Source organism: Lissotriton vulgaris, chromosome 11 (genome assembly GCF_964263255.1).
Source record: "Lissotriton vulgaris chromosome 11, aLisVul1.2, whole genome shotgun sequence".
Lineage (NCBI taxonomy): Eukaryota > Metazoa > Chordata > Amphibia > Caudata > Salamandridae > Lissotriton > Lissotriton vulgaris.
In genome coordinates, this window is record NC_141699.1 from 730,556,821 (window position 1) to 730,579,762 (window position 22,942).

The 22,942-nt window shown below is 48.7% G+C and overlaps 1 protein-coding gene across 19 annotated transcripts in view; it reads right to left on the reverse strand.

Moving 5' to 3' along the window:
* Positions 1-22,942, reverse strand: part of DGKD (diacylglycerol kinase delta) — a 1,053,390-nt gene that overhangs the window by 966,457 nt on the left and 63,991 nt on the right. For 11 of the 19 annotated variants that reach the window (XM_086943836.1, XM_086943828.1, XM_086943831.1 and 8 more), the window contains exons 2-3: positions 13,460-13,522; positions 2,309-2,389 (exon numbers count right to left, since the gene is read on the reverse strand). Coding sequence is in view for 6 of the 19 variants with exons in the window: in XM_086943826.1 (XP_086799952.1) it covers positions 2,309-2,389; positions 13,460-13,522 (144 nt within the window). In the remaining 13 variants the exon portion in view is untranslated. The remainder of the gene's footprint in view (positions 1-2,308; positions 2,390-13,459; positions 13,523-22,942) is intronic. The other 8 variants (XM_086943829.1, XM_086943838.1, XM_086943840.1 and 5 more) reach the window with 1 other exon arrangement.

Here is a 22,942-nt window from a genome sequence, read left to right on the forward strand (position 1 = left end):
CTGACCCAAACGTTTAGTCTTGGCTCCGTCCATCCTTGTGCCCAAAGGTTACAATAACAAAACAGATATATATTAAAAATAGTACATTTAAGCACAAAAACAGTATTAATTTTACAAATCTAAGTGTCCTCGTAAAAATACTGAGCTAATCATCATGATATGCTCTGATAAAACAAATTACAGGACTCTAACATCCTACTTACCGATACCTTTATCTGAAAAAGTGCATTTAGTTTCTAGTAAAGGTCCTTTAGGGATAGTTTTGCTAGTTTAGTTACATGGTTTACTGGTGTTTAATCACAGGATTCCAGTTTCCTTTATGCCATTAATATGAATTTACCAAAAGCAGAGTTAAGAACAATATCTGCTGATTTAAGACATCTTATAAGTGCTTGTCTGGAGGATCAAATTCCGCAAATATTAAAATGGCTCTTTAGTAACCCCAAAAAATGCAAAGTAAATAGGTCATATTTTCCTCTCCTTTTTTGCATAATCGGCAGGGCATGGGTTTGTTGTGCGCAGCCATGGCATTGCGTGAGATGATCTTGGGAGAAGGCTAAATCGTGCTTTGATGTAAATGTTTTTTAGTTTTGTTGGCCAAGGAGTTTAGAGATAGGTTTTTGATTTGGAAGTTTTGTATTCCTTCAGAATTATCCATGCATGCAAGTCTTTTTTTGCAAGGGATTCTTTGTCCTTCAGCATCATTAATTATTTTGTTATTCTGTTAATGATTTTTTTTAAACTCTGGTGTATGGACATGTCCCGCATTGAGTGCGGCGAGTATTCATCTAAAGCTGTTTGCATGTACTTCCAATACTGTAATTTTTGTATTTACTTGTATTTCTTGCCAAAGCGATTAACACATTGGGTTCAAGGTGTTGTTTTTATTCTTTTCCATTCCTTATGTATTGATCTTTCCTAGCAATGAGCTGATTAGGTAACCCAAATTTGAACCTAATTTGGAATGGCAACGTGTTATTTGGAAGCCGGAAAAGAAATGTAAAGGTTTTAGTGATAGCATTGTTTACGGTTATAGAATCCTTTCTGTAAGTCAATGGGCATCTTGCCTTCAGGGCTATCCAGGTCACTCAGTGCCCCGGGGCAATTTGTGCTCAGCAAATACAGTGCAGGGTACTTTTATGAGGTATAAACCCACAACGGTCCTGGTACACCAGCGATGTTATCACCCTGAGCAATCTATTTGCCAGGACCATAGCGTGGAGTTCAATATCCACATTTATGAGAAGATAGGACGGTATGATGCACATTTGTCCTGAGGACTCCGCTGTTTTGGAAAGACCACTATAGACTAAGTCTTACTTATCAGATGCCTGCATGCCTTCAATTTCTTTAGCATATTTACTTTGTCTTTTGATAACAAAAAAGTCTGAGATATGTTGGGGAACAAGATGATAGAATGATAACACAAGGGTACTGAGTCCCTAGCAATGTTCTTCTGGTCTTTTTTGATTTTACTTTGAAAAAAGTATCGGGTCTTCTTTGCAGTGCTGATGGATCTGTGTATTTATACGTAGTGAATGACTCCAACTGGCGTCTTTTTCTCTAAACAAGTAATTTCTAATTTACACCATTTCAAACATCAAATGCAAAAACAATCTACAGATATATCTGATGGAGTAAGCAAGAATCACCTGGACAGACCAACATCCCAAAATGCTCAACACTATCCAATGTATAAGTAATGTGTTAGAAGTATATTTGGCAGGCAACTGCCTCCATAGATTACAAATAAAACAATAGCAATAAAGGCTGCTCCTTTTCTTGATAAAAATAAAACACAACAGCTTTTGTGACTTTCAGTTTATGTTGCCTTTCTTCTGCCCCAGAGACAGTATATGAAGAAGAGGGGAGTAGGAAAAAGGTTAACTAGACAGATGTAGTGACTGATATGAAATTCTGAAAGTACTTTTGAAATGAGAGTTTAATTATACGTAGTGCTAAATTATGTAAGAAGCAGAAGCAGCTAACTCACCTTCTGTAACATTAGGCTAGCAATTAAAAAGACTGCTTTCTAAGTATGGATAGTGTGCTGCCTTTCACTTTTGGCTTCCTGTCTGACTAGTACCTGAATTTACCATCACGCACTGTCTCCTACCGGAGCAGGAGAAAGATATCTGCATAATGTGGCTGACAGGGATTGATTACCCAATTCTACCAGGTTCAGATTTGCTTCTCCATCATTCTAGTTTTTGATCTATTGTTTGTGATTATATGGAGTTTTGCTGCCTCTCAAAGTTATGGCAAAAGTCAGGCAAACAGCAACTTTGCATGAAAACGAAAGTCTTACTGTGAAACGGTTGTTGACATTCTTCGTGCTGGACTCTGCGACGCTGGCATCGGTAAGGTCCACCTCATCAAAAATAATGGCCTGAAAACACAAAAAGAAAAGCAATTGAAACACAGACCAATCCTGTTTTGTAACTTCTGAACTTTTATCGCAAAGTAAACTAGCAGAACTAGTGCATCCTCGAGATATCAGATCAAACCTCATACCATGACTTCTCTTCAGCTTTCTCAAGCTTCACTTTTATATTTGCATATTTGATTTAAATTTCTACATTCATCTCCTCAGTTAAAATAAAAAGTATGCACCTTTTATTCTTTACAGCACTTAGGTACATGAAACACCTCCTATGAGGGCTTCCTTCCGCTTTAGTAGAACATTTCAACATTGATTTATATATGCTTATCAAATGGTGAGCTCAAGTTGTAATTACACTGTAGGTAAAATCTAGAGTCTCACTCATTAGGTGCAGGCCTTACATTTTAAAGCTCAGTTTAACTCTAATCCAGTCTCAAGATTGGGCATGTTTGGTTTAAAACCTCAAACTTTAAATCCTACACTCCTGGACTCTATTATCTTGTTGTAATGGGAGAGGCACAAGGAACAGAACTTTAACACAGACATCATGTCGCCTCAAAGACACATAGTACAGATACTTCACCTAACATCAGTCCAGCACAGAGAGACTTTAATTTTAAAACATTCTCAACCTATAGACTTAATAATAGCTTAATGAAGCTCCATATAGATCCTGCACGTAGTCGATCTCCATTATTGAGCTAGCTGCTTAAAACTAGTCTCACACAAATCCTCTAGTTTATAGCCCCTTACTTGCTGGTAGGATGAACGTAGTAATAACTTGTGTTACAAAGTACTCCATGAGACATTTGCTGACTGGATGCAGTAAATGATCGTTAATTTAAAGCTGCTTTAAATTAACGACTTCAAGACTGAGTTGACCTTACCGGTATTCAAATTTGTGAGCTGCAGATCACAAGTCAACAGCATGCATTTGGCTCATGGAGCTGTCTTGCCGGCTAGTGTCATTATGTTGTATACAGTTCCAACAAAACAAGCATTTGCAATGCAATAGGTCTTGCATTACTGAATGTCGGAGCTATTGGCGTTGTAAATTACACTGTTTTTTAATTATATTTTTTGTTTGCAGTGGAGTGATAATTTGACCTATATATGCAATTACACCACTGCACGAGACAATCGGAAGAGCACATGTGGGTGAATTACCTGAATATTGTATGCGCCCCAAAATTGAGAGTAATATGTGTAAAAAAGGAGTAGTAATATCCCCCGGAGTATGGATCTATGCTCGGGACACACACACGATGTTGAGAATGCAGAGGAAGCTAGTTTAAACCTCGGACGTCATGTAAATACCAAAATCGGAAAGAGGACTTGAAGTTAAAAGTCCAATTAGGATCGGCCGTCAATGGTGGGAATATTTGTAAAATACATAAGCTCACGATTTGTGTTGCAAATGCTACTTACCAGTATGCATCTGTTCTTGGCATGTAGGGCTGCTGACATTCATATCTGTGCATAGATCGCCGCCTAGTGTTGGGTCCGGATGATTGCACATTGTTGTCCTGGAAGAGTCTTCGAAGTATCACGAGATAGGTGGCTCCTCCCCTGGACTACAGTGCGCATGGGCATCGCCTCCATCCCCAGATTGTTTTTAGCCATTGGCAGAGATGGAGTGAAATATGTGAGTGATGCCCTATGTTAAGAGTATGAAAATACGTGTAAAGAAAATACTGCAGCTGCTACAGGCGCCGGGGAGGAGGGCGGGCGATATGAATGTCAGCAGCCCTACATGCCAAGAACAGATGCATACTGGTAAGTAGCATTTGCAGTTCGAGGCATGTGGGCTGCTGAATTCATATCTGTACATAGAATATATAGCAGTCCCTCCATTAGCGGCGGCCGCCCGTGCCAGCTGCAGCAGTTTGAAAAAGCGTTTTGAGAACAGCCTGGCCAACAGCTGCCTGCTGTTTAGAGTGCACATCTACACAGTAATGTTTAGTGAAAGTATGTGTGGTAGACCATGTGGCTGCTCTACAAATATCTTCTAAGGGAATGTTACCTAGGAAAGCCATAGAGGCCCCCATCTTTCTGGTGGAGTGGGCTCTTGGTGGAATTGTGAGAGTGCGTTTAGCTTTAGCGTAACAGATCTGAATGCATTTCACTATCCACCTAGCAATCCCAGCTTTGGAGATAGCATTTCCCTTGTGGTGTGAGGCAAAAGCAACAAAGAGTTGCTTGGTCTTACGAAAATCTTTAGTCCTGTCAACGTAGTACATCAAGGCTCTTTTAACATCAAGGGTGTGGAGCATCCGCTCCGCCAGTGACTCTGGGTTTTGAAAAAACACTGGCAACTCAATTGTTTGGTTCATGTGGAATTGAGATACAACCTTGGGTAAGAATTTAGGGTTAGTGCGGAGCACCACCCTGTTAGCGTGTACTTGGAAGAAAGGTTCCTGGATGGTGAGCGCCTGCAACTCGCTAACCCTTCGTAGCGATGTAATTGCTACTAAGAAAGCAACCTTTCAAGTCAGAAACTGAAGCTCACAAGAGTGCAGTGGCTCAAAGGGAGGACCCATCAGCCTTGTAAGAACCACATTGAGGTTCCATTCTGGAGCTGGTGGTGTCCGCGGTGGAATGACTCTTTTGAGTCCTTCCAGAAAAGCCTTGATAGCGGGGACCTTAAAAAGGGATAGGTGTTGCCTATTCTGAAGGTATGCTGCCATCGCAGACAAATGAATGCGGATGGAAGAGTACGCCAAATTGCATTGGTACAGGTGGAACAGGTAGCAAATAATGTTCTGAATGGAAGCGTCTAGTGGGTCAATATTGTTGTTTACACAGTACATGACAAAACGCTTCCACTTGGCCGCGTAACAAGCTCGAGTAGTGGGCTTCCTTGCCTCCCGAATGATGTCCATACAATCGGGGGGAAGATTGAGGTAGCCAAACTCTAGGACTTCAGGAGCCAGATCGCCAGGTTGAGCTGTTGCGGATCTGGGTGCTGAATGTCGCCATGGCTCTGCGTCAGAAGGCTGGGGGTGAGATGAAGCCTTTGATGCGGTACCACGGAGAGTTCCAGAAACGTGGTGTACCATGGTTGGCGAGCCCACGTTGGAGCAACCAGGATGAGAGTCATCGAGTGCTGTCTGAGTTTGCGTGCCACCAGCGGTATCAGAGGTGCTGGGGGAAAAGCGTACGCAAATCTGCCTGACCAGTTCATCCACATCGCATTGCCCTGCGATTGCGGGTGTGGGAACCTGGCGGCGAAGCTTTGGCATTTTGCGTTCTCCTTTGTGGCGAACAGGTCTATCTCTGGATGACCCCACCTTTGGAAGTACGGTTGGAGTACTGATGGATGTATCTCCCACTCGTGCATCTGGTGGCCGTGCCTGCTGAGCAGGTCCGCCATCTGGTTGTCTTTGCCCGGGAGATGCTCCGCCATGAGGAAGATGTTCCTCTGAATGGCCCACTTCCACATGCTCTGAGCCAGATGAGACAGCTGCGGAGAGTGTGTGGCTCCCTGCTTCTGAATGTAGTACATGGCCGTCATGTTGTCCGTCCGGATCAACACGACCTTGTTGCACAGATGTACTTTGAATGCCTTTAAAGCCATGAAGATTGCCATCAGTTCCAGAACGTTGATGTGCATCTTCCTCTGCTGTAGTGTCCATAGTCCCTGCACCGTGTAATGGAGTACATGCGCTCCCCATCCCTGGAGAGAAGCGTCCGTTGTCAGGATAATCTGTGGCACAGGCTCCTGGAACGGTCGGCCCTTGCAAAGGTTTTGTGGATTCCACCAATGCAGAGAGTTGTACGCCCGACCGCTCACCAACACTAGGTCTGTCAGTTGCCCATGAGCCTGAGTCCACTGACGTGCCAAGCACTCCTGAAGCGGACGCATATGTAGTCTCGCGTGCGGGACAATGGAGATGCAGGAGGCCATCATGCCTATCAGCTGCATGAACACCTTCGCTGGAAGCGAGTGCTGAGGTCTGAATCGTTGGATCAGCGTTTGGATTCTGGCGATTCTCACTGAATTTGGCTGCGCAGTGGCTACCAGCGTGTTTATCGTCGCGCCCAGATACTGCCGTACATGGGCGGGCTGGAGATGGGATTTTGGATAGTTCAGCGAGAATCCCAGATCGTGCAGGAGATGAATAGTGCGTGACACGTGGTCTGCGCACTGCTGTTCTGTTCTTGCCTGAATAAGCCAGTCGTCCAGATAAGGATAGACGTGGACGTTTTGGCGTCGCAGATGCGCCGCCACAGTCGCCAGGCACTTCGTAAAGACTCTTGGCGCTGTGGTGACCCCGAACGGCAGAACCCTGAACTGGTAGTGCTGGTCTTGGATTGTGAATCTGAGATACTTCCTGTGGGAAGGATGCAGGGGGATATGAAAGTATGCATCCTTTAGGTCCAGTGTGGCCAGGAAGTCCCCCTGTTGAAGCAGAGGGAGTACCTGCTGTAACGTGAGCATATGGAAGTGCTCCGAGAGAATATACCAGTTGAGGGGCCTGAGGTCCAGGATAGGCCTGAGGGATCCGTCCTTTTTGGGGATTAGAAAATACAGGGAGTAAACCCCTGTTCCCCTTTCTTGCAGTGGAACGAGCTCTATTGCCCCTTTTTGCAGCATGACTGTGACCTCCTGCTGCAACAAGTGCAAGTGCTCGCCGGACATAGGACGGCTTCTTGGAGGTATGTTTGGTGGAGTGGAAGTAAGTTCCAGACAGTAACCGTACTGGATAAGAGATCTCACCCACCTGTCCGTGGTGATGGATTTCCACGCGGGCAGGAACTGCTGGAGTCTCCCCCCGACCGGTGTTGTGTGGTCGGGGGGCAGTGACAAGACGTCACTGCTTGTTGGCGGTGGTGGACCTGGAGCTATTGTTTCCACGTCCCCTGCCCTTGACGTTGTTGCCTCTGTAGCCACCTCTACCCTTGTTGGTGTAGGAGGTCTGGGTATTGCCCTTATAGTACTGTGTGGATTGCGATGCTTGACCCCTGGAGGTGCCTCTGGAATTGGAGCGGCGAAAGGAACCACCCCGAAACTGCTGAGGTTGGAGGGCCCCCATAGACTTTGCAGTGTCTGTGTCTTTTTTCATTTTTTCCAGTGTCGCATCCACCTCGGGGCCAAATAGGTGGTCAGGATTAACTGTTTGGTTGAATATGGTTGTTTGTATATCTGGGTTAAAGCCTGATATTCGAAGCCATGCATGTGGTGATGGTGTGTGAGGGTGAGAGGATGTGTGAGGGTGAGAGGATGTGTGAGGGTGAGAGGATGTGTGAGGGGGAGAGGATGTGTGAGGGGGAGAGGATGTGTGAGGGGAGAGGATGTGTGAGGGGAGAGGATGTGTGAGGGGAGAGGATGTGTGAGGGGGAGAGGATGTGTGAGGGTGAGAGGATGTGCGAGGGTGAGAGGGTGTGTGAGGGTGAGGGGGTGTGAGTGTGAGGGGGTGAAAGGGTGTGTGAGGGTGAAAGGGTGTGTGAGAGGGTGAGGGTGTGTGAGAGGGTGAGGGTGTGTGAGAGGGTGAGGGTGTGTGAGAGGGTGAGTGTGTGAGAGGGTGAGGGTGTGTGAGGGGGTGAGTGGATGGGAGGGTGAGGGGATGGGCGGGTGAGGGGATGGGAGGGTGAGGGGATGGGAGGATAAGGAGATGTGAGGGTGAGGGGATGGGAGGATGAATGAGGGTGAGAGGGTGTGTGAGAGGGTGTGTGAGAGGATGTGTGAGGGTGTGTGAGAGGATGTGTGAGGGGGTGTGTGAGGGTGAGAGGGTGTGGTTGAGGGTGTGTGAGGGTGAGTGAGGGTGTGTGATGGTGAGTGAGGGTAAGGGTGAGTGGGTGGGAGAGTAAGGGTGAGGGGGTGTGAGGGTGAGGGGGTGTGAGGGTTTGGGGGTGTGAGGGTGAGTGAGGGTGTGTGAGAGAGTGGGTGAGGGTATGAGAGGGTGTGTGAGGGTGCTGAAGGGACATGAAATATTGTGTACCATCTGTAATGTACTGGGCGGATGGGAGAGAGGTCTTCTGTACAAGCGGTTCGAAGACCTGCTCCAAACATTGTGGCGGGTGTTGGCAAAGCGAAAGAAACCTGGTTTGGGACCAATCAGATCAGTAAATGAGGGAGGTGTGGCTGTGATGCATGCTGCTTGCTTTATCTACTTCAGAAGGATGAAAGGCAGAGCCCACTCACAATTCTGAAGCAGACTCCCTTAAAACGCATTTGGAAACTTGGTTTTCTCACTACAGTTCCCTTACTTCTTGGTAGGTTTGTTTGACTCTGTAGATTAGTCTGTCTCGCAATAGCGCTTTGGTACCTTGCGTTTTAGTGCGATTTATAAAACAATATCATTTCACGTCATTCCTGGGAATGATTTTGAAACATGCAGCTTTAAAAAAGATCACTTCAGGGGGTTACTTTCTGTGGGAGCTGTCTGCATGGGCATGAAGTAGAGCAGATTTGCACATCACGTGTGAGTGGGGACGAGCTATAAGAACCCCAGCTTGGAGCATAAAGTGACGAGCCCAGAATCAAGCAGTGCTGAGTCAAGAAGGGACATGAAGGGGGCGGAGTGCAGCGCAGAAGTACTGAAAAGCTGTCCCAGGAGTACACGTAATAGACCTGCCTGCCTCACCCTATCAATACACACCTGCGCGCAATTAACATGGTGTAAACGGTCCGCATTCAAGGTAATGTGTGTGTGTGTGTGGAGGGGGGGGGGGGTGGATGGGGGATCCAGGCGCTAACCTCTCAAATATAATAAAATAAAATATATATAATAAAATATAATAAAAAGTAGGTACCCAACGTGACAAACACATTTATTATTATCTGCATACGGCGCTAACCAATGCACCATCGTATCATACGGAGTGCTCATAAACTCTCGATTTTAATCCGCACGTTTCTACCCTATCTGCCTCAGTTCCCGTACACGGGGCTAAATTAACTGAAAATATTAACAACAAAATTCCTGATATTTCGTGTTATTTAACGAGCCCAATATGTTAATTTAACTTGCTCAGACGCCCTCCCCAGGCTGGTTCAGCACACGCACCGGCCGCCTGCATAACCCAGTTCCCTACATGCACGTACCCCAGTCCCTGCCTGCACAGCCCCCCACTCCCTGCGCGCACAGCTGTCTTCCTGAACACGCTGTCAGTTTTCCAGGGCACCAGTCAGGCAAATTCCTTACAAGCCACTTCCACGGGAACCTGCCACATTCTTCTGCTTAAACACCACTTTCTTCAGCTCAACACCACTTAACAGAAGACACAATAGGGAGAGAGGAAGCTGAATGAGTCAACATGTGTGCTTTCAGTTCATGAGAAAAGGTACAATCTTTTCATTGTTGTGATACACATTTTACAAAGTCTTGAGGGATTCCTCCGGAACTTTACACAGATTCCTTCAGACGTACCTAAAAGGATTTCCCCAACACTTGCCAAATCTTTACTGAAATAAACAGAAGGCCCAAACAATGTTGGAGAATCTTTCTTTTCTTTTTAAACTGGACTTCATGGCAGCTCGACTTCCCAATTACAAATGCATGTCCATTCGGGCTCTCTACTCAGTTGGTGCAGCCAAGATCACCCACTGCTAGACGAAGACCACGTACAGATACCAAGATCACAGATACTGTCAACAGGATAGTATCATAGTGTCTGCTGCACAGAACTCAAGATCAGGCACAGTATAACGCGCATAGATATCACGAACAGACAGCAACAAACACCAAGATCACACAGTGACAGAGCACACTGTTAGAGATTAGACAGGCGGATTCACAGACACCAGGATCACACACGGTGGCAGAGTCTCATATAGTATCTGCTACACCACTGAGTAAAATGAGGTTCGCTGTAGGGGCTTGCTGGAGGAGACCCTGCATGTTCTCGGAGCGCTGTGCTGGGCTGGGCAGAGGTGCCGTGTTCATCTAAGATCACACACTGTTAGACGAATGTCACAGAGTGCCAGCGTAACAGACGCCAAGATCACGCATAGGGTCAGCCGCAGTCAACGGTGCTGCAACAAATTCCAGAATGATGGTGCTGCCATTAATGTTAGCGATTGTGAAAAATCTGTGTTTTTTCTTAAAGGGGCATGGAAGCGGGCACAATGTAAATTAATATTTGCTTGACGTTCATGCCAGTATGTCAGCGTTGTTTTTTCCATTATACTTAAAAAGAATGAATGAAACGTGGTTACATATGCCTCTGGTTTAACACTGTACACCAAGGACAGGGCAGTGACCTCATGAGAAACGCACTCCAGGGAGTGAAGCTGTCCACAGTACCGGCAGAAGTAGGGCTGCAAAAGCGGCGCAAGCAGATGTTTCTTTCCTTCAACTCTATCGAGTACCCAATCTGAGTTGTAGGTGGAAGGGGAAAGAAAAAACGCTGCAGCTGCGACTGAAAACACACGAGTGAGAGGTGGAGGAGAGAGGCGCATTTAAGTGATTAAGTGTTACCTTGGCCTGTGTGAGAATACAATCAAACAAAAACAAAAAAAAGAGAAATGGTCGCTTCTGTGGGGGACACCACAAGATTTCCAGACAGGCTCCTGCCTTTCACTGACCCATAAGGGTAGGGGCGTGCGCGTCATGAGTCAGGCAGGTAAGTCACTCCCCTGTGTACCATCTGCCTTGTCTTAAGTGTGTTTAAACATGAAGAGGTTTATTCCTTTGTAGAACTTAAATAACTAATATTTAGAATACAAAGTACTTCTAACCAACCTACTAGGAGGCATATCGGGGCTATTAACTCCATCTGAGGTTCTTTTGCTTCTTTTAATTCTGAATGCAGCAACCAACAAGCTAAGAGTGGGAAGGGAACCCCAGCAACGTTGGGCGCTGCACTGCATTTCACATGAAACATTTGTTGTATGTTTTTATCCATTTGAGCTATCCATATTGTATTGTGCCGAATTAATCAGAATCTTTAGCAGACAGTGCATTACTTGGTAGGTTCAGCAGAACTCTCACATCCAGACTTCAAGGTGCCTGTAAAATATACAATCCCTGCTGAGATGTACCACAGTATCAATGTTTAACAGGTTCGGTCAATACCATATCCTCATATGCTCCACTCAGAATAAGGGATCTAAGTGTGCGGAAAAGGGAAAGGTGATAGAAGGTAGGGAGAGAAAGGAAGGAAGAGGGATGGAGGAATTAATGGTGTGGAGAGGAAGGGGACGGGAAAAGGATGAGAACGGGTGGAAGAAGTTAGTCAGCGGGAGGAAAAAGGGGACGAGAAGGAGAGAATAGGAGGAATGAACAAAGGACTAGCAGTGAAAATGGGGGGGTATGGAGGCCTCGGAGCACGAGTGTGCGGGCTGGGGGAGTGGGAGCACAGGGAGAGGGGAGAAAGCCTTTGATGCAGCAGGGGGCGGAGCGGATACCTTTAAAGAGCTACTGGCGGCACGTGAAGTGTGAAGCAGTGGGCGGGTAAGCTCTCGGAGGCAGGAGCAAATGGTAAGGGGAGGAGAAATGCTGCTGGAAGGCTCGGGCAAGCTCGTGCACGAGGACGTGCACTTCTGAAAATCTGCTGGTTAGGTTTTAGCTTTGTGGTTTGACCGCAATAGGTCTCTCTGCAAGACCTAAAAAGAGAGACCGAAAACTGCAGCATCAGAAGCAGAGATCCAAGCATTAGGTGAAAAAAACAATGCAGCATCTACTAAAGGGGATACCATTGCAGGAATGAGGACAAAAAGGGAGCATTATGCCAACTAAATCCACAAAGCTAGAGAAAGCTTCAATATTTTCTATGAAATAACGAACCTGTGAGCATTGAAAAAATTTCATAAATGACCCAAGAGCACAATAAGGTCCTTCTATTAAGTAAAACTAATTACATTTCAAGGCGTATATAGCCAAGAAGTTTGAACAGTTGTCATATCTTTAGTCCCGTTAACCACTGCTTTATTTGGTCTCCTTTCATGAGAGCACAAAAGAGAAGCAAAGTAGGTGACAAGAGCAATATCTCCAAACTTGCCAGCTGACTCATATCCTGCCTCAAGGGCCCAAAAGGCACAGAAATAACAACATTTCAATGCAGAGTACACTAAACAAGCAATAACAACCCCAAATCTAAAAACGCCAATAATGGAACCTGACAATCTACTTAAGTACAGACCAACACCAAATATTTCATACCCTGCAAGATACTGGAGTAAAGAATCACAAAACAAGAGTGAGAAGCAACATAATGTACTGCTTGAATAGTCACTGGTTGAGACTCATGAGAGGAACCTTAAGCAGAATCGCAAACATTGCAGAGGAGCTCCTCATTACCATAGATGAAAGCCAGCAACAATCCTAATTCGGTGAACTTCCACAAAATGAGCCATGATTTCCCTTTGAGAAGGCCAAAGGATTAAACAGGAAATTCCAGGGACTGCCCTGGAATTGATTTAAACATTTCTGCTGGGACGACGACGATAGACGAGTCTGGTGTTATTTTCTAGCATGCCCTCACTTTGTCTGTATGGTTATATACAATGATTATTTGAGTTCACTGTATCATACACAAATGCCTTTAACATTTTAGGGCCAGATTACGATGCGGTTATGAATGGCTCCGACCCTCGGTCCGAGCCATCCTAAAGGCATCGGACCTGCCCGTTCGGATTCCTTTCCGACCAAGCCATTCTGATTGGCTCTGTCAGAAAGGAATCGACTTGGTTTTCCTGATGGCTTCCTACAGGCTCGAGCCCGTCTGCCATCTGGAAACCCATCAGTACTCTCCCGGCCGGCTCTTTCAGGTCGAGGGAGTATGATAGCAGTTTCCTACTGCCTTTCTGTGCCTGCCTTTCAGACACAAAAAGGCAGTGGGGAACTGTCTTTGGGGGCCGCCAGCAGGGTCCCCATGGGTGCCCCATGTTGCTCCCTGCACTCGGCGGCAGGCACCTTGGGGAGCCTGCTACGGGGTGCTGGGATTAACAGGGTTCTGTCACATCCTTCTTACAGGTCTGAAACCGACGACAAGGTCGTTCGGTTCCAGTTCCTGACCGATGTCGGACGGACTCCGGTCCGTCCGACATTCAGAATCGGCCCCTTAGTCTTTGAAAAGGTGAGTGATCTTCGCATGCATTGTACACACATTGTCACACCCTCAAAATCTCACCTTGGCTGTCTTTCCATAATAGAGCGGCCTCCCACGCAGCTTGAAACACCGCCTCTTCCAGCACTATTAAAGGAAAGACCAATTGAATGAAATAAAATAACAATTAAAAATGTACAAGATATTAATGTAGGGAAACAACTCTGAAAGGCAAGTGACAAAGGGGTTGTTTTAAAGTAATTAATGAAGAATGATAAGAATAAACATACCTCCATTGAACAGTTTCCATTCACACTGCTTTATCAACATCCCCACAGCACCTCTGCCAGTCTCCATCAATCTCTGATTCTCTCTAAATTTCTCTCTCAGCGCCCTCTTTAAAATTCTCAGTCTTGTGCAGTGCTCCAGTGCTTTGAAATCAAGTTGTGCTACATAAGTATCATACATACGGGGAAAAATAATGACAAGGTATTTTCATGAAGTGACGGACAATGAACAGGAACAGAGATGGAGGGAATATGGAAGAGAATCTTTACTTGCACCCCTTAAGACGACAAAAGGGGGCTGGGATTAAAGTATGTTTGATGATGCTTTGGAAAATGTGGCAGAATCCCGGAATTCAATTAAAAACAGTGAGAGGAACAGACATGTATGCTAAATAGAAAGTGTAGCGAGTGTAGGGAGATAGGACGTGGAAAGAGAACTGTGATTTGGATATCAGTAGAACAGTGACATTGAAGATAGACTAATCGGAAAGGGGGCGTGGCTTGGGCGCCGATGGCGATGGTCGCCTGAGAGCTCGGCTCCGGGACTGAGCCCGGGATTATCCTGTTAATCGGAGGCCGCGGGGCACCCTAGCCCCCGCAAATCGTTGTTCGGCCCGACTGAACCCTACTGAGGCACCCGGCGCAGTCTGGACGGGTGGTGATCCGCCCGAAACTCGAAGTTTGTGGTCCCGAGGAGAGCGACCCAACATGGCGCCCGGACCCCTTTGTCCCCTCGGACGGGACCATTAGACTGGTGGAACGTCGCTGATTGCGGTGTGCCCTCCGCTCTTTTGTCTTCCTGGAGAGCGAAGATCTGGACTTTGACCAGATGAGATTCTGGCATTGGTGTTTGAGCCTGGATGGTCGGATGTCCCTACCATAGCGAACCCCGGCACACGGACGCCTGGAGACCCTGACGGTGGTGCCGACCCCCGACGCAGCGCTTGGCTGCCTCCCCTGATCGACCCGATCCCATGGGAAGCACAGCCCCCTGGCGCCACAAAGTCTCTGGTGGTGTGGGTGGCCCTCGCTCCGGGTCCTCGTCAGCCAGACGGGCCTGCCCGGCCTGGCGCCGAGTGTCTCCGCCTCCTCCTCAGTGCTCTCCGACGTCACGGTGGTGGCGCGAGCCGAAACTGTGGAGGTCCACCTGGCCCTGGAGAAGAGGATCGCCAGCCCTCACCCTGAGGGCCAGCAATCAAGAGAGTTATAGCCGACGCCCGCACTCGGTGGCGCCTTTACCTGAGTCCACACTGTGCGCTTCCCGCGACATGGGGAAGCCGAGAGGTGCCAAGGGGGCCACCCCGGCCGCCTCTGACTCGGAGACCCCGGACAAGGAGGGCCATGGAGACCCGGGAAGCGCTGGGGGCGCGCCGTTGCAGCAACAGTTTGACCGCGTCCTGGAGGCGATCGCGACCACACGCTCGGCCCTTCAGCAGGACATTGCCCAGGTGGCGACAAGCCTGGGCCTCCTTAGGGCGGATCACGGCAAGTTATCGGACAGGGTCAAAGAAGTGGAAGGCTCGGTGAAAACCTTGGAGCCGGCGCAGCGATCCTTGGCCGCGACAATGAAAGATGCCCTATCCCGGATTTCTGCCCTGGAACAGCGAGCGGAGGATGCGGAAGGCCGTAACAGGCGCAACAACATCCGAGTGGTAGGCCTGCCGGAGAAGATCGAAGATGGCGACATGGTGGCCTACTTGGAAGCCTGGCTCCGAGACACGGTGGCCCCGGAGGGCTTATCCTCTTTCTACACCCTTGAACGAGCTCATAGGGTCCCGGCAAGGCCACCGCAACTGGGCCGTGCACCGCGTCCGGTGGTGGCGCGCCTCCTGCATTTTCGCGACAGGGACATTATCCTCAATGCCGCTAGGCATAATGGCCCCTTCAAGGTGGAGAACAGCCAGGTGAACATCTTCCCGGACTACACCTATGAAACCCAACGCAGGCGGTTTTCATTCTTGGCGGTCAAGCGCGAGCTCCGGAGTGAAGGCATCCAATACTCGCTCCTATTTCCTGCAAAGCTCCGCATCATTGTCGATGACAAGACTCAGTTTTTTGATACCCCGGAGGATGTCTGTAACTGGCTTGAACTTTATAGAGCTGGGAAAGATGGTTTCGCCTCCACATCTCAGCCGGCGGAGGAGCCGGGACAGCGACGGCGATCTAAGAGGATACGGAGTCGCCGAGGCCGGTCGGGCGGCCCTTCAACTGCGGAGACATCGACGGAGCGGAAAGGAGTACTAGAGGCGTTGTCTGCACTGTCTGGTTCACGAGATGATACCATTACTGAAGAAGAGAACCCTGGTGGCGAGGGAGCATCGACGGACTCGGAGGACTCGGTGACAGATAGCATCAGCACACCGGTGATCACGCCGAAATCGGTTGAGGACCTTCTCGATGGACAGGGTTGATGGGGTGAGCTGCATCCTTTTGGGTGGGGGCCCGTAGCGGGGGTGGCGGGAGCCGTTGGTTCAGCATGATCTCCGGGGAAGCGGGGGGTGGGGTGCCTTGCTTTTGCCCCGAGGGTTTCCGATATTGTTTTGGGCTTGCTTCAGTCCTGGTAGCCAGAGCATCGAGGGCCCACTGCCACCACCCAGCCTGCACCTGGCCCTTAAGGCCTTCCTACGGTGGCGACCGTAGGATTAGTTGGGGACGAAGGGTTTCCTGAGGGTATGGTTTGGATGGGAACTAGATGGAGCTATTTGGGTCCTGTTCTGGGGAGGGTGGGCAGGGGTTTGGTTAGCATAAGAGTTGTTGAGTTTTGGTTGGGGGAAATGGCCGCCATCAGTGCTGGGTTGATTGTTGTTTGCTCTTTGTTGGGACCCAGATGGGGAGACTTTGCACGAACAGTATGGGACAATGGCTGACGTTGCTAATGTAAAGTGTATTACTTGGAATGTGCGGGGGCTTCATACCATGTCTAGGCGGCACAAAGTCCATGCTTATTTAGTGCGTAGGGGAATACAAATGGCGCTGCTGCAGGAGACCCATCTGAACAAGGCGGAAGGGGCGGCGCTGCAGCGTAGGTGGAGGGGGCAGGTCTTCTACACGTCGTACTCCGCGTATGCCAGGGGGGCGCTAATTTGGATTAGAGCTGGGGTTCCCTTCCAGGTCACAAACTCAGTGGTAGATCCAGAGGGGCGCTACGTGGCCATTTCGGGCACACTGGGGGGGAGGGACCTGAATGTTTGCTGTGTATACGCACCTAACACGGACCAGACTGCCTTCCTTTCTAGGTTATCGGGCTCGTTGGCCCACTTTCTCACAGGACCCCTCCTGCTCGGCGGTGATTTCAATTCGGTAGTGGATGTGGACACCGATCGCTCGCATCCGCCCCTCCCTGACTCTCCGGTCCGCCGTGTGGCTAAAGGGCGTAGGGACTGGCAGATACGGTGGGGTCTGACGGATATTTGGAGAGCGCAACACCCCAACGCTAGAGATTACTCCTATTTTTCGGGCCTACACGAGTTGCACGTTAGGTTGGACGGGTTTCTTGGCTCGACTGAACTGGTTTCAGCGTCGATCCGTTCCGAATACTTGACTAGGACCATCTCGGACCATAACCCCCTCCTGCTGGCCCTTCGCTGGTTTCCGGGGGCGCCGGCGGTGCCCTCCTGGAAGTTACGTCCTGAGATCCTCGAGGACACTGTGTTCAAAGCGGAACTGGGGGATAAGATCGAGGAGTATTTCGCGTCCAACAGGGGCACTGCGAGCTCGAGAGCGCTGGAGTGGGACGCTTTTAAGGTGGTGGTGAGGGGTTATTGCATCACCAAGAAGGTAGGTATGAGGCGGGTTATCCTTGATGACTTAGACGTGGCTGATCGGAGGCTTCGTGAGTTGGAACTCCGCCGCCCCGGGCAACCTGAACTTCAGGGACGCACAGCAAAGGCGAAGGAGGCGGGGGCGGCGGAGGTCGAGCGGCTGCGCTGCTTCGACTACAAGGCCTATACGGTGCGGTCCCTCGCAGAAGGGGATAGATCGAGCGCATTGCTGGCATGGCTGGCTAACCCTACGCGCCAGACCTCCCTGACGACGTCCATGCGCATGGCGGACGGGACCATGGTGCACACTCAACCGGAGATCCTAGGATGCTACCGGCACTACTACGATCAGCTATATCGCAGTCGTGCTGCCAAAGACCCTGACCTTCTCGAGGACTATCTGAGGCCCCTGGAGCTCCCAACGGTGGAGCCTGACGTGGCGAAAGCCCTGGGGTCCGATATTGAACTGGGGGAGATCCGTAGCGCCATTAAAAAGATGGCGCGGAACAAGACCCCGGGTCTAGACGGTCTTCCGGTGGAATTTTACGCGGCCTATGCCGACCTCCTGGCTCCGAGACTGGTGATCGTATACAGAGAGGCGAAGAGGCTTGGCCGACTCCCCGGCTCGATGCGCGAGGCCCTGGTGGTTCCCCTCCTCAAGCCGGGACGGGACTCGGCCGATCTGGCGTCCTACCGTCCCTTATCGATGCTGACGGTCGATTATAAGATTCTGAGCAGCATCTTGGCCTCGAGACTGCTGGGCCACATGAGCTCCCTGGTGCATGAAGACCAGGCTGGGTTCATCCCCAAGCGCAACACGACAATGAACATCCGCAGGTTGGTCCGCTTGCTGGGTGAACCGCTTGTGGATGCTCCGTGCCCGGTGGTCCTATCGGTAGATTTAGAGAAGGCATTTGATAGCCTGGAATGGGACTACTTGCACGCTGTGTTGCGGCGGTTCGGCCTCGACGAGGGTTTCATCAGATGGACCGCGGTATTATATACCTCCGTATCGGCCAGGGTTCGAGCGGGTCCGTTAATTTCCTCGCAGTACCCGGTGGAAAGAGGCACGAGACAGGGCTGCTCGTTATCCCCACTTCTCTTCGCGCTGGCGGTGGAGCCTCTGGCACTGCTACTCAGATCGGGGGCTCATTACAATGGCTTCTGGACACCTTCGGGCCCGCACCACATTTCGCTATATGCCGACGACCTGTTGCTCTTCCTTGAGGACCCAGTTGTAGCCCTACGTGGAGCCGCGACGGCGCTCACGGCGTTTGGGGAGGTCTCGGGCCTCCGGGTGAATTGGGCTAAGACATGCCTTTTCCCGGTTCGCAGAGGCACCCCTAGCCCGGCCCTCAATGGAGAGATTAGATGGGAACCTGACTGCTTTAGGTACCTGGGAGTGTATATCTATCATGAACCATCTGACCTCCTGGATGGAAACATTACCAGATGCAGTCGAGCGCTGCGGGGTAATATGGACTTCTGGGCTACGCTACCGCTTTCGATGGCAGGGCGGGTCGCTCTCCTCAAAATGGTGGCTCTCCCCCGGTTGCTGTATTATTTCCGGGCGCTACCGGTTTGGATCCCGCCGGCCACATTTAGGCTCCTACGGTCAATGATAGTCGGATTCCTTTGGGGCTCGGGCCGCCGAAGAGTGGCCCTCAAAACCCTGATGAGGCCGAAAGCCGAGGGTGGGCTCGCGGTGCCGGACTTTGAGAAATACTATCTGGCGGCGCAGCTCCAGACCCTCACCCAGGAGATTGCCAGGGAATTCCGGGGCCCGGAGGACAGGAGAGGTATGGGGATGGCCAGGCATGTTCTCTCCTTCATAGCTCTACGCCAACGTTTGGCCTTGCAAGACCTGACGCTGGAGGAGAAGACCATTCGCCTGTGTTGGAACCGAGCCCACGCCCGGGGCCAATTGCGAATACCGTATGCGCCTGAAATACCTTTAGGGATGTTGACGGCCTTGCCCCATGGCGGTGATTGGTCACGGTTGGTGGACTGGGAGGACGCGGGACTGCAGTTGGTAGGGGATCTTTATGAGGCTGGGGTGCTCTTGCCCTTTCAGGAGCTCATTGACCGCTTCGAGATTCCCCGCGGAGACTTCCTATTGCATTCGGCCCTGGTCCGAGCAATCCAGGCGCACTGGAAAGGCGGACAGGAGGAACCTCCTACGTCTCCGGTGTGCCAATACGTCATGATGTCTGCGGGCACGGTGAGGGCGGTCACATGCCTCTACGGTAGACTGATCAACGAAGGGCTGACCCCCCTTACGACATTGAGAGCCCGTTGGGAGACAGACATAGGCAAGGAGATCCCGGAAACGACCTGGTCTCAACTCGTGCGGCGGGCTTGGAAGGGGACGCGCCACGCCCGTTTCCAGTTGGTCCACTATTATGTACTCCATCGGGCATACCTGACCCCGGCGAAAATCCAACAGTACTTCGCCACGAGCTCGGCAACCTGCCCCAGATGCCCGGCGCCGGAGGCAGACCTCCTCCATATGTTGTGGGCCTGCCCGGGTTTATCCTCCTACTGGGTGGAAGTGGGGAAGACCCTGACGGAGGTGACGGGGAGACCCCTATCGGTCGATGCTGCGGTGGGACTCTTGCATTGGTTTCCACATACCCCTAAAAACAAAATTTCCAGTAAATTTATTGATTTGGGGCTTCTCTTGGCTAAGCGATAGGTGACCAGGAACTGGAAGGCACGAGCTGGTCCGACTGGGAGCAGGTGGCACAGCGAACTCTTGAAGTGGGCGGCGGGAGAAAGCACGCTGCGATACCAACTGGCTGGGAGACAGCATAACGAAAAGGCACAGGAGGCAGCGCTAGAATGGGAGACACTAGTGCAGGCCCTCAGGGACTATTGCGCCCCCAGCGACTCTGATAGCGAGAATGCGGCGCGCCCCGAGTCCTGATAGGCGATTGCGATTTCTATCTCTGATGCTCTCCTCTTGGGTCCTTTCATGAATCCTACTGCGGCTGCTACCATACACTGATGGCGGGGTTGGGTTGGGGAGGGATTATTTTGGAAGTTAGTGTTTTGTGGGAGGGATTTTCTTTTGGGTTTTATGGGCTTGTTTAGAAAAGCAGATGACGGACAGGGGATCATCCGGACCAGCATTGTTTTCCTGCTGAGCCCCCACTGGATTTTGACGCCTGACCTTTGGGTTGTGGGCTGAATGTTTACGTATGACAACATGCTGCGGGGGGCGGGTGGGATGCAGCTCATTGATTTCTTGGTTTTATGATGCTGGTCGTATATGTAACATTTTGCTGATTCCTGCAATAAAAATAGATTTAAAAAAAAAAAAAAAGATAGACTAATCGGAAAGTGATGTCAGACAGTTGACAATAGAGAAGAATGGACTGGGTAACCCTGCTAGCGGTCTCAATTTTGTTTGCACTCATCAATGAACCGCTGGCTAGGATTTAGAGGAATTGAGTTGTAGGACTAGAACACCAGAATTGGAAATAAGATCCACACAGTAAAACCTGTACGCAAATGACCCCGAGAGGGTGGTTGCAGATATGCTCAGACTGTTAAATTATTATGAGACCTTGCCAGGCATTGGGCCTAACTGGTCAAAGTCCAGACTGCTTCCGTTAAGGGTGATGGCCTGCAGAACTCCAAAAAACCTACCAGAGTTGGGATTGTTTTGCAACCCAGAGACTTGAAATACCTGGGTATCAGAGCAACCCAGTTATTAGAGACAATGTAACACTAAATACTGGTAGAGTGTTGGAGGTAGTGTGCCATTTGGACTCTTCCTGGCAATCCTAGCCACTGTCACCTATCGAAAGGACTGTGTTGGTAAAGATGGGGTTTTGACACAGATGCTTGTATATGTTTATGGAAGCGAAGTGCTTGCTTCCGAGATTGATGTTCCAACACATTGACTGAATTCTGAAATCACATATTTTGGAGCTAGGAGGAGAGTTCCAGCCTAGGATTAAGTTCAATACAGTTTGGCTTCTCCGTGAAGTGGGGGTCCTAACCCTCCCAGGGTTTGAACGCTAATATCTAGCATTTCAATTGTAGTTTAAATGTTTAGATGATACTTCTGATGAAGAACAGATATCTTTAGCTGGTTCTTATGGTGTAAAGGACCTGAATACCATGTAAGTATCTATCAATGAGGAAGCTAGGTTCTGAAACGCCAAACTTGACTTTGCTTATGTTGCAGAACTGTGATCTATGTCAAAGACGGTGAGGAAAAGTGTACCATTCACAGTGGAGTCAGGACAATGGGGCCCATCACACTTCAACAAACTGTGTCAATAGAAGAGTGTTGAGCAGTAGATAGAGGGGGCCTGCTGATGGGTGACTTCTATTTTTCCAGTATTAGGGTGTCTTTCATAGATTCACATGCTTGAATAATTCCCGTCGTCGAAGTGGGAGTCCCACGGTACATAAAATAGTAGTAAGAAACATATACAAATATATATATATATATATATACATACATATATATATATATATATATATATATATATATATATATATATATATATATATATATATATATATATATATATATACATATACATATATACATACATACATACATATATATACATATTGCGGCTACACTCTGACTACAAAGACCAGAAGGCTCACTACCGAAGTCCATCATGGCAAACCACCTGAGGCCAATCACCGTGAGCATAATAAGAGCAATGGACTGGTCCGAGTATGTTAGAATAGCTCTCTCAATGCACAGCTCCCCCTCTGAAGAAGGCCATAGGCGGGCTGAAATGCATTAGGGAAACGGAGCATACAAAGAAATAAATAGGACTTCAAACAACGCAATGTGTGCGACTCGTTTTTTCCTCCCAGTGAGGATAATTTTTGCAATATATATATTTATATTATGCTGCGATCGGAAATAAAAGAATTTACTTTGGAACTTTATTCACAGAGTCAGTGCCTTCTTGTAGCAGAAGATTGGACTGGTGCACAATATATATATATATATATATATATATATTCACTGAAAAAAACATAGGTTATAGACCATATATAGTTAGGAATTCGCATTTACAAAACCTTATTTTACTCACACAAAACCATTGAAATTCCATATATAGTTAGTTGCACTAACTATATATCGCGCACCCGCAATCCACTGCTGATGATGTCACATATTACATCATTCATGACATGGTCAGTGACATCACTGATGACATCACTGATGACATCTCAAATGACATCACTGATGACATCTCAAATGACATCACTGATGACATCACTGATGACATCTCATTTGACATTACTGATCACATCACTGATGATATCATTCATGTGATAATACGATGAACCTCTTCAGACTCTAATATAACCTTAGATACAATCAGTGTAAACAGACACTCACAGACTGTCACTCATCCATGGAGTTACTCACACACCTAGTCAGTCATGCAAAGAATCAATCACACCTCCATTTCCTCAACTATACAGTTATACAAACTTTACTTATTCAAACATATACTAACACATATTTACTCTCT